General features: G+C 53.9%; 1 protein-coding gene across 4 annotated transcripts in view; it reads right to left on the reverse strand.

Annotated features, from left to right (window-relative positions):
* PLCE1 (phospholipase C epsilon 1) overlaps positions 1-16,394 on the reverse strand; it is a 99,156-nt gene that overhangs the window by 22,507 nt on the left and 60,255 nt on the right. For 3 of the 4 annotated variants that reach the window (XM_061552706.1, XM_061552702.1, XM_061552704.1), the window contains exons 7-17: positions 8,018-8,235; positions 7,289-7,339; positions 6,074-6,704; positions 5,197-5,445; positions 4,713-4,782; positions 4,112-4,301; positions 3,471-3,572; positions 2,689-2,828; positions 2,104-2,420; positions 1,610-1,671; positions 830-995 (exon numbers count right to left, since the gene is read on the reverse strand). In XM_061552706.1, coding sequence (XP_061408690.1) covers positions 830-995; positions 1,610-1,671; positions 2,104-2,420; positions 2,689-2,828; positions 3,471-3,572; positions 4,112-4,301; positions 4,713-4,782; positions 5,197-5,445; positions 6,074-6,704; positions 7,289-7,339; positions 8,018-8,235 — 2,196 coding nt within the window. The remainder of the gene's footprint in view (positions 1-829; positions 996-1,609; positions 1,672-2,103; positions 2,421-2,688; positions 2,829-3,470; positions 3,573-4,111; positions 4,302-4,712; positions 4,783-5,196; positions 5,446-6,073; positions 6,705-7,288; positions 7,340-8,017; positions 8,236-16,394) is intronic. The other variant, XM_061552705.1, reaches the window with a different exon arrangement.

A 16,394-nucleotide genomic window follows, 5' to 3' on the forward strand; every position in this document is an offset into this window, starting at 1 on the left:
TAATAATAATAAAAGTTACGTATTTACGAAGGGAAGCCACACCGAGTCCCAAGACGCAGGCGGGTCTCCTGCGCTGATTGTGTTGTTTAGTTCCACACCGATGACAATGATTTGTAACCGTGGGAATAAAACCCAGAGAACCCAGAGGAAACCCATGCAGAAGCAGAGGAGAGAATCCACACAGAACGGCGCACGAGTCAGGATTCGGATCCAGTGCCTTGTTGCTGTGAGACACAAAGCGTTGCCACCCTTAGAAAAATAGCAGTGACAGATTTTGGTGTTCTAATTAAAAGTATATTCCTTGGTGAGCAGAAGTCAAACCAATCAGCAGTGAGAGATCTGGGGCCAATTCCTTTTGCAACGGAGTGCGCCCAGTGTCCATTGCATGTTGTGCCTCGGAGGGTTGATGGGATGTAAACCAACAACCAACCAGGGATTGAACTCACAACCTTACGTACTTGAAAAAATAAAGATAAAGATCCCCAATACAGGCTACACAGGCTGTTGGGCAAGTGCAGGTAGCAAGCACCTGTTAGGGCCGGAACGGCGCGTTACGGGGTGGTGTTGCGAGCATGACGCCAGTCCGCCTTGGTCTCCCCAGTGCTGATGTTTACACACACCGCACCAGGTGCTAATGTAAGGCTGGGTCGACCTAGGGGAGGCCCACGACCGGTGCAGACATTCGTTATCGACGTTGGCCGCGAGTGGAAATCTAACTCGGGTCGCCAAGTCGGTGGCGCAGTGCGCCAAGTACTCCGCTCACACACACGCACATGCACGCGCGCACACGCACGCACACGCGCACACACACGCGCACACACGCAGCCACCTGATGGTAGAGCTCCACGGAGGAGTCGCCCTTGAGCTGGTGTCCCGTGAGGTAGGTGTTGTGGGACGAGGCGATGTAGTAGTGCGAGAGCGGGCGCTGGAGCTGGCTCTCGTCCGGCGGGGACTCCTCCAGGACGCACGCAAAGTTGTCCGCGTCGAGCAGGAACCTGGCGGAGACGTCACAGCGGGAGCCGCGCGCGTCGCTCGCGAGAAGCCGTGGGGGTAGAGTCACAACGGCCCCACACCGAGCAAACCGGACGCAGCAGCAGAAATGTGCTTTTTAATAAGGAGGACATTAAACACATCACGGACGGACAGGATGAATAACATGAACACATTACGGACAGCAGGGTACACAATAACAAATAGAAACAGAATAATTTGAGAAAGGCAAGTTATATTTATTGAGACGTTCAATGAGAAAACAGGAGACTGAATATGAATGAGTTTTGACAATTAGAGGTACCACAAGGAGATGGGGAAGTTAGCGAATTAAGTACATAAGCAATTTGAACAATTGGATGCAACAGGGCAGAGCTCAACGGAAGGAAGGCCACGATCGCTGACGTCTTTGAAAAAGGACACGGCGCAGACAGAGAGATGGAGAGATAGAGGTTTGGAGAGGGAGGGAGAGACGGGGAGGGAGAGAGGGAGGGATGGGGAGAGGTATGGAGGGAGAAAGGGAGAGAGATGGAGGGATGGGGAGAGGCCACGGCTGGGTATGGATGTGTGAACGTCATTGCCGCGATGTACGCCGCGTGTGGTGCCTGTGCGTGTGTACCTCGCGAATCCTTCAAACGACATGATTCCCCGCTGCCGCATAGACTCCGACGGTTCGAACCGCTATGGAAGAAAATATCGGATGAGCCTTTTGTTTCGAGGGCAGCTATAGAAAAAAAAACCGCGGCAACTTATGCAAGGCATCCCTGAAGCAGAGGCAGCGTGCGAGAGTTACTCAGCAAGGTGGCGCTGGAGACACTGGCAGCAGAGAAGAAGCCAGAGTCGTGGGCGACCAAAGTAAGTTGCAGATCAAATATAAATCGACAACACCCCTGTCGGACGGGCACGTGGTCGCGCTTTGCCAGCGGAGACTGGCCCCCACATCGTGGTCAAATCTGACGCTTATTTGCATTTATAGGAAGCCGACACAAAACAACACGCCCACCAACGTTGAATTTGTCATTGTTGTTTTTAAATACCCATCCGTAAAAAAACCAACCTCTTCATCAACCTCCTCATCGGTCACCAGCGACGTCACGGGGGACACTCCCTCACCTGAATGAGGCGCAGCAGCTCCGGGTAGGTGAGGTGCTCGCCCTGGCACTTGGCGAGGAAGTCTGCGAGCTGCCGGGGGGCCATGCCCAGCAGGCGGGGCGACGTGCTCTCCACGCCCGTGCCGTTGCTCAGGATGCTGGCCGCCGCGATCGCGTCCGAGATCTGCCGCTGGTAGGCTCCGGCGGCTCCGGCGGCGCCGCTGATGCCGCCGGAGCCGCCGCCCGGCGACGCCGCGTGGCCTCCTCCCCCCGCGGCAGGCTCCGCACCCCAGCCGGCACCCGGCCAACTCCACTCGGACTCATTCCTCGTGATCAAGTCTGAGCGGAGGAGGGAGGGATATTATTCTCATTTCCTGGATTTTGTCCTGATGATGTCAGGTGCAGTTTCAGACAACAAGGGTTATCCAATTGCAAAATTTGGGTAGTGAAAATTGTTCTTCGACTTACTAGTGTATTTTGCGTGGTAAAGGCCCGGACACCGCACAAAACTTTAATCTCAACACCGGCTACGAAAACCTGGTGCGCGTTAAACACACAACCCGTTGTTTGACGGGACACGTTTCACCGGCGTCCGCCCGAGGCTCACCAATCTCGGGCTGGGCCCCGGGGGGGGTCCTGGGGGCCGCGTCGGCGTGGCTCCCCGCCGGCACAGCGGGGCTCTCGCAGCGGCTGCAGGGCACGCTGTACACCTCGAACACGTCCTTGAGGTCCTTGCGGCTCCGTACGCTGCACGCACACGGCACACGGTTCAGGCGTCTCGCTCGGCCCCTCCGGCTCGGCAGCGTGAGCAGCTGGCGCTTCACAACCGCGGACAGCGGTTGCTGCTGCTGCTGCTATTGTGCTAAGAACGGGAGAACAAAGGTTCGTAAACTACACAGGAATTGTTTTTTACAATTCTATGTGGCAATTTTAAAACGTTGTACACGGAAAAGGATGAGATCACGCTTTTTTCAAGCAATCTAGGAAGGAATGAATGAATGACCGATTGAACGAGTCGGAAGTCGAATTAATTCGGTTTCCTTTTCGAAATAGTGACGTAGGTAAACGTTACATGTTTTTACCCCTACAGAAGCTCCAAAGTTCTCACAAATTAAACGGGATTCCCACTCACCGATTTAACAGCCACCGTGCACACGTAGAAAGCTATTTTCACTCAAAATGTGGTCAGGAACGCCTCCTACTCCCACCAGCACCACCACCATGGCGCGGTTCCACGCAGAAACTACCCGGGCTGATGAAGGCAATCCAACGGCCAACACTGCTCGCGCTCTCCCTGAACGAAAATCGTTCAGCGGCGGTGCTGCGACGAACGGGGGACAGGCGAGCGGGCGGGGGCGGGGGCGGCGGTGGGGGAGGAGCGGGCCTCACATGAACGACTTGAAGAGCTCCACGAACTCCGCCAAGGAGACGGAGTTGTCGAAGTCGTGGAAGGAGCGGGCGCTGCCGTGCCAGCTGTGGCTGTTGCGGCTGCTGCAGGCATTGGCAGAGTGCACGCGGGTCAGAACCATTTAGAAACAACAACAATTATATTGATTTTATAAAGCGGCGGGAACCGAACTCAAATCTCACGACGTCATTCGACACGAGTCGGCCATTGCGTGGCTGCGCGACGGCCCAAATTTGAAATTGCAAATGACTCAAAAGAGACTCAACACAGCAGCATCGGTCACCCGGCGTGTCTGTGAAACACAGCAGCAGCAGCGCCTTCCTTCGTGACGATCGCCTTGCGCTATAACAATGGAGCGAATAACGAATGTACTGAACAATTGTTGTTTATAAATTGTGAAAAGTGAGGAGTTGGGAAGACGTCAGATGTGGGCAGAACGAACTGAAAGCCTCGTCGTGGGCATGCAAGCAAGACGGCGCGCGCCCGTCACGAGACCTCCGCCCGACGGCTCAGCCGCTTGAAGGATGGGGTGCGGAGCAGTGAGGTGTGGTGCGGTGAGGTACGGTGTGGTGAAGTGCGGTGTGGTGAGGTGCGGTGAGGTGCGGTGAGGTGCTGCGATCACCCGCTCTGCGACTTTGGAAACGTGGTGGGCATGCCCATCGAGCTGGGCCTCTGTGAAGAGGAGGAGGAGCAGGAGGAGGTGAGGGTGAGCGGCCGTGCCGTGGAGGTGAGGCTCTGCAGGGGGGGAGACTCGGGCAGCGTTCCTCGACGCAGGGGGGCCAGCAGCGACGCGGGGCTGGACGCAGACAGATCTGGGCACACACCACACCCCATCACCGGCATCAACACCGTCACCCCACCACCACTACCAACACCACGCCCTCCCCCCCCCCACTACCAACATCACACCCCCCCACCACTACCAACACCACGCCCCCCACCACCACTACCAACACCACGCCCCCCCCCCACCACCAACATCACACCCCCCCCCCCCACCACTACCAACACCATGCCCCCCACCACCAGGACCTGTGCCTGGTGGTCACTGGCAGCGCTTTGCTGCTCGAGGCGCCGTTCCCGTGGCGTGACCTCCGCATGCATGGCGCAAGGCTCGTGTTGTTTGGCGCAGGCTGCTGCTCAAGTGGGATGTCGGGTACAGATGCCAGCACCGGTTCGGGGTGTGGCGGGCGCCCGCGTGCCGGTGCGGTGCGTCCCCTTGCCTAGGCTGCCGTCTTGGCGTCCCCTCGTCCTGACATCTCCCAGCTCCTCCTCGCTGTCCACGCTGGCCGACTGTGCATGGCATGCACACACACACACACGTACACACACGCACACACACACATACACACACACGCACACACACACGCACACACGCGACGTGTGAGCGGTTGACCGTGCAGGTCGTGGACGGGCAGACGGTCGATTCATGTCGTTGTTTTCCGCGACGTTGCGTTCCCAGGAGGAGGCACGGAAGAGCTTCTCTGGAGGTCCAGGCCAGGGCTCTCTCTGGAGTCACCGACGAAGCGGCGGCGATCGGGCGCCACCGTCACCGGCGCGAGCCGATTCTCTCCGGGTCACTTTCACTATCCCACTTTTTTATCTTTCAGGAAAGGGCCAGAATTAGAGAAGCTGCTCCTTTACGTGTCGTGTAGGGTTAGGGAGCACAGGGTCATGGGATGGGGTTTGGGGTTTAGCCGCGCATGCCTTGGCCAGCGCCTTCTTGTTGCGCTTGCTGGCGTTGCGCTGCGTGGCCTTCCTGCTGGGAGGCGCCACCTCTCCGAGGCCCAGCTTGTGGTAGCTGCAGCGCTCCGTCCCCGTGCGGCCCAGGGTGCCACCGCCGCCGCCGGCGTCGCCGCCGCCCACGCCGCTGCTGCCCCCGCCGTGGGACGGCCACCGCCGGCCCCCAAACAACTCCACCGTCTGTGCCAGCGTGGGGCCCTGGCAGGATCCCTCCTGGGGGGCGGGGGGTACATGGGGGGTACACATGATTGTCTGATGAGATGGCAATGCTGGGACTCTGGGTTGGAATTTTAAGCACTCTGATTGGCTGTCGCGACACGGCACCCCCCCCCCCCCCCCACAGCATTCGCTCATTCTCTGAGATAAAGAATGAGCCGGAGGCGCGAGAAACCGCGAGCAGGAAGGCAGCAGCCACACGGTGAGTCAGTGGCCAGCAATTGCCCAATCTCTGCTGTCCTCCAGGTGTTCTTGGCCAATGATTGAATGTTCAAATGTGGGAGGAAACTGGAGCGCCCGGAGAAAGACTATCCCATACAGACGGAACAAGTGGAGTCCGCACTTTGCTGTGCCGCCTTCTCTTGTGGTGCCTGGGTACAGCTCCTCCTCAACACCCACAGAGGAAGGGAGTTTCACAAAGTGTATGTGCGGTGATCCACCAACCCTCGCTGCTGCCTCCACAGCACCAGATCGCAGGCATGCAGCGGCTTAGCTACCGTCGCCCGGTCAAAGTCCGGTGACCGTGACTGTACGCAACCTGCCAGGGAAGGGGCGGCTCCGAGCGCGTGGCGAGACCGCGAGCCGGGCGACCCCCGCACGAGCGAGGCCTGGCGCGAGCACGCACCTGAAAGAGCGCCGTGTACTGCTTGCGCAGCCAGTAGAGCCGCTGGTCTGGGTAGCGCTTGAGCCCACGCAGCGCGGTGGCGACGAGCCGCAGCGCGTCCGTGAGCTGCGACGCCGTCTGCTTCGGCGCCAGGAAGTGCAGCGAGCGGTTGTCAGTGGTGCCGGCGCCGTGCAGGAGCGTCAGCGGCCGCAGCAGCGCGGCGTGGCGGTACAGGCCGGCCAGGTGCGCCGCGTCGGAGGGGGCCAGCCCGTCGGCAAAGGCGTCTTTGAGCGAGGAGAGGTCCAGGGAGCCCTCCGAGGCGCCGCGGCCGCCCGGCGCGCTGGGCCAGGCCCCGCGCGCGCGCCCGGCGACGGGCGTCTGCCCCCAGGCGAGCGTGCGGTTGTCGGGCTGCAGGCGCAGGAAGCAGAGCGCCGAGGCGCGCCCGGGCGCGTCGTAGTGCAGCGCGGTGCAGCCTCGGCGCAGGAAGTCGAGCAGGCCGAGCGGCAGCCAGCGGAGCAGCACGTGCGTGGGGATGACCTCGACGCCGTGGTCGTGCGCCGGCAGGGCGCACGACGGCGCCGCGCCGTCCAGCTCGTCCGCCACGTCGAAGCGGTCGTCCTCCGCCTCGTTCGCGACGTCGCCCAGCACAAACCTGCAGCGGGCGGCGTGGTTTCTCGTGAGCGACAGGCCCACGGTTCACACTATGAAAAATAATTCGTGGAAAATTGGGCGTGTGTACGTGCGTGTTCACGGGGAACAGGAGGTTGAGTGGTGTTAAAAGAGCGGAGAGGAGACTGCCGTCACCATTGCAAAAGATCAGACGGAATGTCTCGCAAGTCAAAGCTGACAACGAGCAAGGCTGTTGGATGAGGCCGCTCAGCACATTACAGATGGAACAAACGACCTGGTCACCAATTCTCTATCTTAGACTCACCCAGACTCCGTCCGTGGCCACGCATCTCACGACAGAGCTATAACGGTCAATGACAACAAATAATTAATGTGCGATCGAGATGAGGATTACAACGGAAACGAATGTAAAGCAGGTACAGACAGACGGCGGCTGACGAACGGCGATCGGGATAATCGACGTTAAGAGCAGACGACAGCCGAGACTGAAGCATTACGAGTGACCCCAATCAGTGCCCAACACCGGCGTGGCGATTGGCCGGACGCGCCAGCGGAGTGGCAGGCGGGCGTGGTGGACTGGTGGTGCCGGCCGGAGCCTCAGCCCACCTGACTCGGTCCGCCGAGAGCCCCGCCCCCTCCGCCTCCGCCCTGCCGTTCCTGCGTGGACAACGGAGAAGGGTGCTCCGCTTAGCACAGGCAGAGACTTCCCACGCGTGTATGTACATGCGAGTGTGTGTGGGGAGCGGTGCTCGCTAACAGCGCTTGCCCCAACAGTCTCTTAAGGCTATGTGGGTCTTTGTGTGTGTGTGTGTGCGCGCGTGCATGTGCAGAAGCGATGCATTTGTCCCAAATTTAATGAGGTCTGGTTGTCAAAATGTTATATTACCATATTGTAAACTTTGACAAAAACCAGGCAGTAGAATCTATAGCAAGTTGTAACTGCTACATGTCGAATTAAAAAAAATCCAGTCACAGGGAATTAAAGTGTAGCAATTTGCTAGTCTCAGCAGAGTCACCAATGATAACACAAAAACACAAACATCACGTTCAATTGGGTTCCTTTTGTCAAATTGCAGCTATGACAAATGAAATATTGGATTGATTGCCATGTACTGAACATATCGCAGAGTGGGAAAATGTTAAATGTTACTCTCCTCTACCGTGAGGACCGGTGGTAACTTGAAGAAGAGATCTTAGAAGTAGCTCTTTGATATCCACCCCTGTGGGCCGTTCCCAATGGATCCGTCGTCCTGTGACGCAATCGGCATAGCGTCGGGCGCACAACGACAAAGAATGCACGAGGCGAGGAGAGGAGAGGGGCCGCGCTCGCCGTACTTGCAGCCCGCTGGGTTCGCGGGGGGCGGGTAGGCGGCGTGCTGCGGCCGCGGCGAGCAGGGGTCGCCGTCCGGGCCCCGTGCCGCCAGCAGGCCCCGCCGGCAGGCCGCCACCACGGCCAGCAGGCGCGACACCTCGGACGCCTTGTCGCGGTTGCACAGCCCGTCGAGGCCGGCCCGCCTCACGAACCCCGCCTCGCCCGCGTAGTCGGCCATGAACTGCGACACAATGGTTCCCCCTCGTGACTCGAGACACGGCGGCAGACCTCCGGGAGTCGCCGCGCAGAGCGGTGACCCCCCCACCCTGTGCAACGTGGAGGTGGCTCGCGAGTGGACGTGCCCGCCGCTACGACGCTCGCGACGCCGACTCGTCCCCTAGTCGTGTAAACGACTGCCCACACGGTCCCTTAATCTTACACATAGGGCGCTTCGTATCTCTGAAACGTCATTTATGAGTATTGCGTTACTAAATCCCCGCACTTACCCTAAATAGTCACGTGCGTCAAGTGGGGAGCGGTAGTGTAGTGGTCAGCGCAGTGTGCTGCGAATCTGACGACCAGAGTTCGATTCCGGATCATGACCAATAACAGTGGTGAATATTTAAACCGATCCTGGCCCTAGCCCAGTACTTAACCATCAGCACTGGGAAGACAAAGGCGGCCGAGCGTGGTGCTGACCACCCACCCTCTCGTGTGCCGTGCCGGCCTTCATAGGTGCTCGCTAACAGCACTTGCCCTATAGTTGTTAATGGCTGGAGGATATTTATCTGCCCAAGCAACAAACGTCGTACACGCATCTTGCGCGCAGCAGGCTACGTTAGACACAAGTCTGGCGGAGGATGATGAAAGTGTTTCGGGGTTCAGCTCATCGTGCCTTGAAAGAGTCGTAAAGAAGTCTAATCGACTTGGGGGGCAATAAATCAGTCGTACAGACAACAACCGCGGGCTGCATTAGGCACGCTCGGCTTGGCGGCACGTCGACTGGACCACGTCGACTCCCGCCCATCCCTTGGGAGCCATTGAAGATTTGTTATCTTTATACGAGCAAGTTAAGGATCTTTTGAACAACATTAAACTGCATGCCAATAATACAAATGCACTAGACAATGTAAACAATCTGCTGGCTTGCGAAATTACATGGCAGCCTTGTAAATCCAGAAGTGGTATTCCTGCTCATATGGAAAGGCGCACTCACTGCCTCTCACCACCGTGTTGTTGTGACACTCACTGCCTCTCACCACCGTGTTGTTATTGTGACACTCACTGCCTCTCACCACCGTGTTGTTGTTGTGACACTCACTGCCTCTCACCACCGTGTTGTTGTTGTGACACTCACTGCCTCTCACTACCGTGTTGTTGTTGTGACACTCACTGCCTCTCACCAACGTGTTGTTGTTGTGACACTCACTGCCTCTCACCACCGTGTTGTTGTTGTGACACTCACTGCCTCTCACCACCGTGTTGTTGTTGTGACACTCACTGCCTCTCACCAACGTGTTGTTGTTGTGACACTCACTGCCTCTCACCAACGTGTTGTTGTTGTGACACTCACTGCCTCTCACCACCGTGTTGTTGTGACACTCACTGCCTCTCACCACCGTGTTGTTGTTGTGACACTCACTGCCTCTCACCACCGTGTTGTTGTTGTGACACTCACTGCCTCTCACCACCGTGTTGTTGTTGTGACACTCACTGCCTCTCACCACCGTGTTGTTGTGACACTCACTGCCTCTCACCACCATGTTGTTGTGACACTCACTGCCTCTCACCACCGTGTTGTTGTTGTGACACTCACTGCCTCTCACCACCGTGTTGTTGTGGCACTCACTGCCTCTCACCACCGTGTTGTTGTGACACTCACTGCCTCTCACCACCGTGTTGTTGTGGCACTCACTGCCTCTCACCACCGTGTTGTTGTGGCACTCACTGCCTCTCACCACCGTGTTGTTGTGACACTCACTGCCTCTCACCACCGTGTTGTTGTGACACTCACTGGAGCACCTCGACTATAGCTCTTCGTGAATACACTGCCGAATGGCCTCCCCGCTGCGGGGGGTTGTTTGACCATACTTCACCACACTGGTCAACGCCGGTTAGTGAAGGAGCAGGGCCCAGGATCGGCTCCGATATCACTCGCCACTCACGTGAGCCGTGCCTGGGAATCAAACTCAGGGGGCCAGGTTCAAAGTGCGGTGCGCTAAGCACCGCGTCACTTCGCCCACCACGCGACCATCGCTGTGACGCTGCGACACGGATCACGTTTAACCCCCCAGGAAGCCCCTGCGTACTATACACCCTGAACACGCTGCCCCGGGCTGACGGCGACCCCGCCAATCGTGAGAACCCGATACAAAATAGCCATCAAAACATCGTCCCACCGCAAACAACGAATCCCCGACCTCCCGGTCCACAACACCACGACACGCTTGGCCTGACGACATTTACAAGAGAGGGCGGTAAAGTGACACAGTGAGGGGCCATCATTGCGAGCCAGTGTGGGAGTGGCACGGAGTGTAACCGCAAAGTTAGCAGAGCACATGTCACTTGAAGCACGTTCACACACACACACGACACAACTGGAGTAATGTAATATTTGCAGGAGAATGAGTAATTAATTATCAAGCGACTGTGCATCTTGCACACGATGCTGTCTCCCCCAATAACTGAGTTTTCTTTCATCCACGTCACTCGGTCAGACCTCGGAAGCTAAGCAGGTTTTGTCCTGCATAGGGCTTGAATGGGCGAGCACTGCGCACACACCCCATCGCCACAGACGGCTGTGTGTTGGACCGTACTATGGCGCCACGTCTATGCGCCCCTCGTTCACCAAGCCGCCCTGTCCAGCGTGCTGAAGCGACGGTCGACCATCTCCTCCACGACCCGGCCGCGGCACGGGGAAGCCCTCATCCAGCAGTGGAGTTGAACAAACATGGCTGTTAATGTCAATGTGCACTCTCCCCGAGTTTGCGCGGTGAGTGCGTGAATGCATTCAAAAAAAGTTTCACTTCGAAGCGTTCACGAGAGTTAAAAAAAGGTTTCGTAACAAAAAATCTCAATGGGACCTCCTCTGTGGAAAGATCTCTGTGTGTGCGCAACCACGATAGACCCGGGACGTGCGAGCAAGTGGGGGAGGGGACAAAAATACATCTCGAAAAACGGTGCTGCCCGGCACTCTCGTGCAAGCAACACGTGCTCACAATGCCGGCTGTGCCGTCGCCGATGCAATTTCCAGCTCAACCCGGTCACGGATGGAAGCCGGAGAAATAGAGAATTTACGTAAAGCAGCCGGTGGGTTGAGAGGGTTCGCGAGCCCGGTGAACCTGCGGCGATGGCGGGGTTCTGGATCCTGCGATTAGGAACTTAATAGCCGACCCCCCGTGGGACGACGTGCGCATTCGAAATGAAATCACAACACGAGATGTTGATGAAGGCTCTACAGTGCACACGCCATACCTGTTCAGTGGCATTCCAATGCATGGGGGGGGGGGGGGGTGGACACTGTGCAGCTGCGGCTACGGGACTCAACACAAGTGGGCTTCTCGCATCCTTCGGCGCTGTGTGGATGCGACCGTGTCGACACGATGCACATGTTGCCCGTGACCGCCACGTGGCACAGCTTCGCCGACACGACGCGTCGACTTTGTCGACAAACAGGCGAATCGTTTTGTTGACCTCGCCGCGAAGTATCGGCACTGGCGCTGATCGTGCGGCGCAGAAACGTTGCGAGATTTACGCTCGGAGGGATGGAAGACACAGGAGCCGAATTCATGATCGGCACTCTGCTTGTTGACGCACGAAAGCCTCGTCAAGTCTTTTTCAGGAGGGTCCGGACAACTGTTGGTAGTAGGGGGGAGGGGGGGGCGATATCGCTGCTGTGTGAACCCAACTGTGCCACATTTGCAGGTGATTTTTGAGCATTTGGATCTCTGACCAATGGCAGCTGCATGTTATAATTACGAATTTTTAAAGCTACGGGGCGAAATCTGAAAACTCAGAGGAGACCGATGCAGAACAGGAGGAGAAAATACAAACTCCACACAGGAAGGTGCCCAAGTTGGGGATCAAACCCCGGCCCTCCTTGCTGTGAGGCACAGGCATCACCACTGTGCCACCCTGCCGCCCTTACAGAGAAGAATGCGACTACATGCAGGGTACAAACATGTATGCTTAGTGTATGCTGCATATAATACTACTACATATAGTAGTACTACTACTATATATAGTACTACAGGTGAGGCCTTCATCCACCAGTGGATTGATCATGGCTGCTGACTATAAACCTTGCAATATACATGTACATGCAAACTTTTAAAACATTATTTTCTCACTTCACTGTCACTGTGTAAAGTATTTGAATTGTGGCTAATGATTACATTACTCTGTGCTTTTAAATTCATTCAGTTTAAGTGATTACTGATGAATTACCATCGACTTCGCTTATGACAAACTGTGTTAAACTTGGCTCATGGATTGTAAAACATGTTGGGAAAAATGTCTCCAAGAAACATACCAAACATTCTAATCCCAAGCATTAGCCGCACAGCTGAAAGTTTGAGTTTGGCAATGTTCGCTACCGGCTATTAATTGACAATTTGTTACAGCTCATGGCACCTAAATCATTATTTTATCGTACGGTTTTGTAAAGTATGTTAAGCACCATGAGCAAAGAAGGCGCTCTATTAATCCAAAGTAAGATAGGATTATGGGAGGTGGCGGAGGCGACTTGTTGAGGCCTTCATCCAGCAGTAGATCAGACAGATTTGATTGTTGTTGTAATTAGCTAAGTTGTTGTAATTAGCCAAGTTGATGGGCCCCACAGTGTAGAACGGGTTACTCTACAAAGACGGTTCCCAGAGGCAGACTTCACAGTAGTGAGCATTGGTGACTGTACCGTACCGATGAGTCCTAACAAGGACGAAACCGGACCACAGAAGTATATCTCTGTCTCACTGCTGCCTGTCCGTCAGTCACATTCACTCAAATCAATTGTGATGGTGACCTCAGGCAAGCGGACCACAATGCAGTTCTTCAAAAATTGTTGCATCTTGCCCAATGCAGTGTGATAGCAATGAGAGGAAATGTAATCATCGTATTTGTGGGAGTTTATCGATGTTCACTGAGGCACACTCGCGATTCCTAGCAATGCAACTGTAATGCCGCCCGAGTCTACTGAAGCCAGCCTTGGCATTCGCGGAATTCAAAGGACTCCGGGGGTGGGGGGGGGGGGTTAAGTCTGGAGTGGCGTAGGGCAAGGCCATGATTCGTTTTATGCCGCTAACAGAGTGTGAGAGGCCACCTGCATTCGACAGGGCGACAACTTATTTCATGGGTTTCTTCTTTTCACGGCCTGGCATTGCAGTTAGTTTTGCAGTGGCTGAGTGAATATTCGATCACTACAGCTAATCAATTTACTTTTGTCACAAACACCAACATTTATATTTATGTATTTTGAACTTCTTTTGCACCGTACATAACCAATCATGCTCATCCGAGGTACGGGGGATTTACATAACGTGTATTTTTTTTTAATGTGAAAACGATTATTCATGAGTTGCCAAGTCCCAAACTGTTAAAATCCTATTGGTACTGGCGAAAGGGTCCCAAAGTTAAAATCCTCGTTTGGCATTTGGTATTTTCAATATGATTTATGAATATTTCCAATTGTAATAGAAAACTGGAAGTGGAACAAAATGCCATGGCCATCTCAGTTCGGGGCCCAGAACAGCAACTTGCATCCATGAGGAGGAAGCCGACACCTTGCACTCTCATTCTCAAATTCTCAACAGATGCGGGATTCCATCCACTTCAATCCCATGGGGGGTGTCGATCGGTTCAATATCAACCAGCCGGGCTTCTCTGCCAATGTTGCTGACTGCAACAACTACAGATGCTCACGCTGAAACGTATATTAAAAAAATACTACTTTCCCATGTATTGTTTTACTTTGAGTAGCTCAGTGTGTGTTACCAAAATTAATTCGCTGCCAAATCTAATTAAATTAACGTAATTGAGAACAGAAACAATGGTCATGACAACAGCTTTAAGGATAATTTACTCATGAAGCTTAGCAAAGCATAACTATGATCCTTGATAGCATTCGAGGCTGTGAGAAGTCACATTGTGGGATCTCACAGGCCAAGGTCAGAGCACCGGGACAAGTAACAACACCAACGTCAGTGTGTGCTGGCCACCCTCCGTACTCTCCTAAAATCACGAGGCCACACAGATTCCTCTGCCATCATCCATCACTGCAACGCTCGCTTGCTTAGACGTCGCTACACAATGCATGTAATTTGGCATTTGATTAACAACTCCGCCCAAGAATGTGTGGTTTAAAATTAAAAACTAAAGTTGCCTTTCTCTGCTCAAATGAGAAAACGGGTCTCTGGTGTCTGGTGGTGGTCTTGGGCCAGCGCATGGAACCTCTGCATTCCCTCCACAGCACAAGCAAATTGCAACTTCTCACCGAGTGGTGCTCAGTCACCATTAACCGTGGACAATCCACGCCAGAGTTCATCTCCATCGGCAAGCGCCGCACTCAGTGGAGCTCTGTAACACTGCGACATTCACCACCAAATTCCACGGTCCACATCAAATCTGTATATCCTCTCAATTTTTTTTACTTTAGCTGGCAAAGACACATTGGATGTCCATAATAGAGTTTTTTGGGTTAGATCGCGTAAATATATAAATACTCTTTGGTTCTTTCGGTAAAGTCACGTAGGTAGAAAAATAAAATAAAACAAAAATAATATATCACGACGTTTCGATCGCAACACAAGCGGTCGTCCTCAGGCGGAAAAAATAATCCAGCAATGGAACTGCTGAACGCAAGCACGTCAGTTGTGTTAATGGGGGAGATATATATAAATGTGTCGTTAAAACCCGCCACTATCCGACACAGCCAACTAGTAAGGGTTGTCACGTAAACAGAACATGCCAATTCGTCTTTAGTACCACACACCGGTGTGTTGGAGAGCCAAGCCACAACATTTACAAAGTGAGTGCGACATTTTGCCAGTAATTACAACTAGCTTCATCAGGCGACAGCCAGCTTTGTGGAGAAGTCTTACGGTTTCGTTCCTTAAATAAAGGCGTAGATGTGTTGACCACCCTTCTGCGCTCTTGCACACTTTGAATCTCTGCATCTTTTGAGGAACGCCAGTGAACTCCAGAAAACTGGAGACACTCCGAATGAAGCGGGGGACAAAAGGCTCAACGGGATTCCTGCACATTCTGCTGGTTCCACCGAGTCCGCGGTTTGTGGGGACACCTGGTCGAGCTTGGCACTGAATCTTTAGAGGTCGTTCCATTATCCCTGCATCGTCGCAATGATTCCGGGTTTTTTCCCATCGTATGTCCTGTCCACGCTTTTAGAGACCACAACACAGAGCCAGTACAAAAAGGGATGTCGTGGGCGACAAATTCTCTGGCCCTCCTGGACACCCTGGCCCTGTCTCGAACCACTCTGTGGTGTCTCTCCTCCAAGTCGCACGCAAGCTTGAGTCTCATCATAGCTGGCCTATGTTGCAAGAAACGCCACAACGACAATTACAAACGCCCCTGGCATTTCTCCCCAAACGGAAGCGAAACGCTCGTTTCAAACTTGATTTGAAGCTTTCGTGACTGCAGGAATTACTCTTTGGTTCTTTCGGTAAAGTCACGCAGAGAGAAAATAAATTAAATAATAGAATACGAAGTTTTGATTGCAACACAAGCAATCGTCATGTTTCAAGTGTACAAACAATCCACACATTCTCTCGATATTCCCAACTCTGTCCTAAGTTATCTGACAATACGAATTTGATCGCTACTACTCTTGTCCGCTATAAAGCTAGACTTTAGTTCTAACGTTAATTCTGATTTTCAGGGGTGGTTATTGACACATTCTGCAGCTGTCCTTCCCGGTCACATCGGTGACCACACATACATACAAGCGTACATACATACATACACGCATACATACGAGCGGTGTAGCAAATCTACCGAGGCAATTGGTACCACTTGGCTGCTAAAACGCCGTGTGTGTGGTTGAGGTGGCTGAGCAGCATTACGTGAGGTCAGTGTCAAGAATGCCACACAATTACATTCAGACGCAATTGTTAATGCTAACAAATCCGTCATCAGCAATGTTCTACGATCCATAGGATATCTCGTGGAGAGGTGCATTTTCAGAGCCATGCGTGTGATTTTAATTATTTTACTGAACTATAGTTTGACTGAACTATAGTTTGACTGAACTATGGTTTGACTGAACTAGTTTAAAGTGAATTTAGGATAATAGAGTGAACAAATCTAAACAAAGATGGAAAACATTTCCAAGTGAAAAAAATTCGACGGTAAAAATGAGACAAAGATAAATCACTGTCGACTCAAATT

Source organism: Lethenteron reissneri, chromosome 17, assembly GCF_015708825.2.
Source record: "Lethenteron reissneri isolate LAM-NWPU_2019-01 chromosome 17, ASM1570882v1, whole genome shotgun sequence".
Lineage (NCBI taxonomy): Eukaryota > Metazoa > Chordata > Hyperoartia > Petromyzontiformes > Petromyzontidae > Lethenteron > Lethenteron reissneri.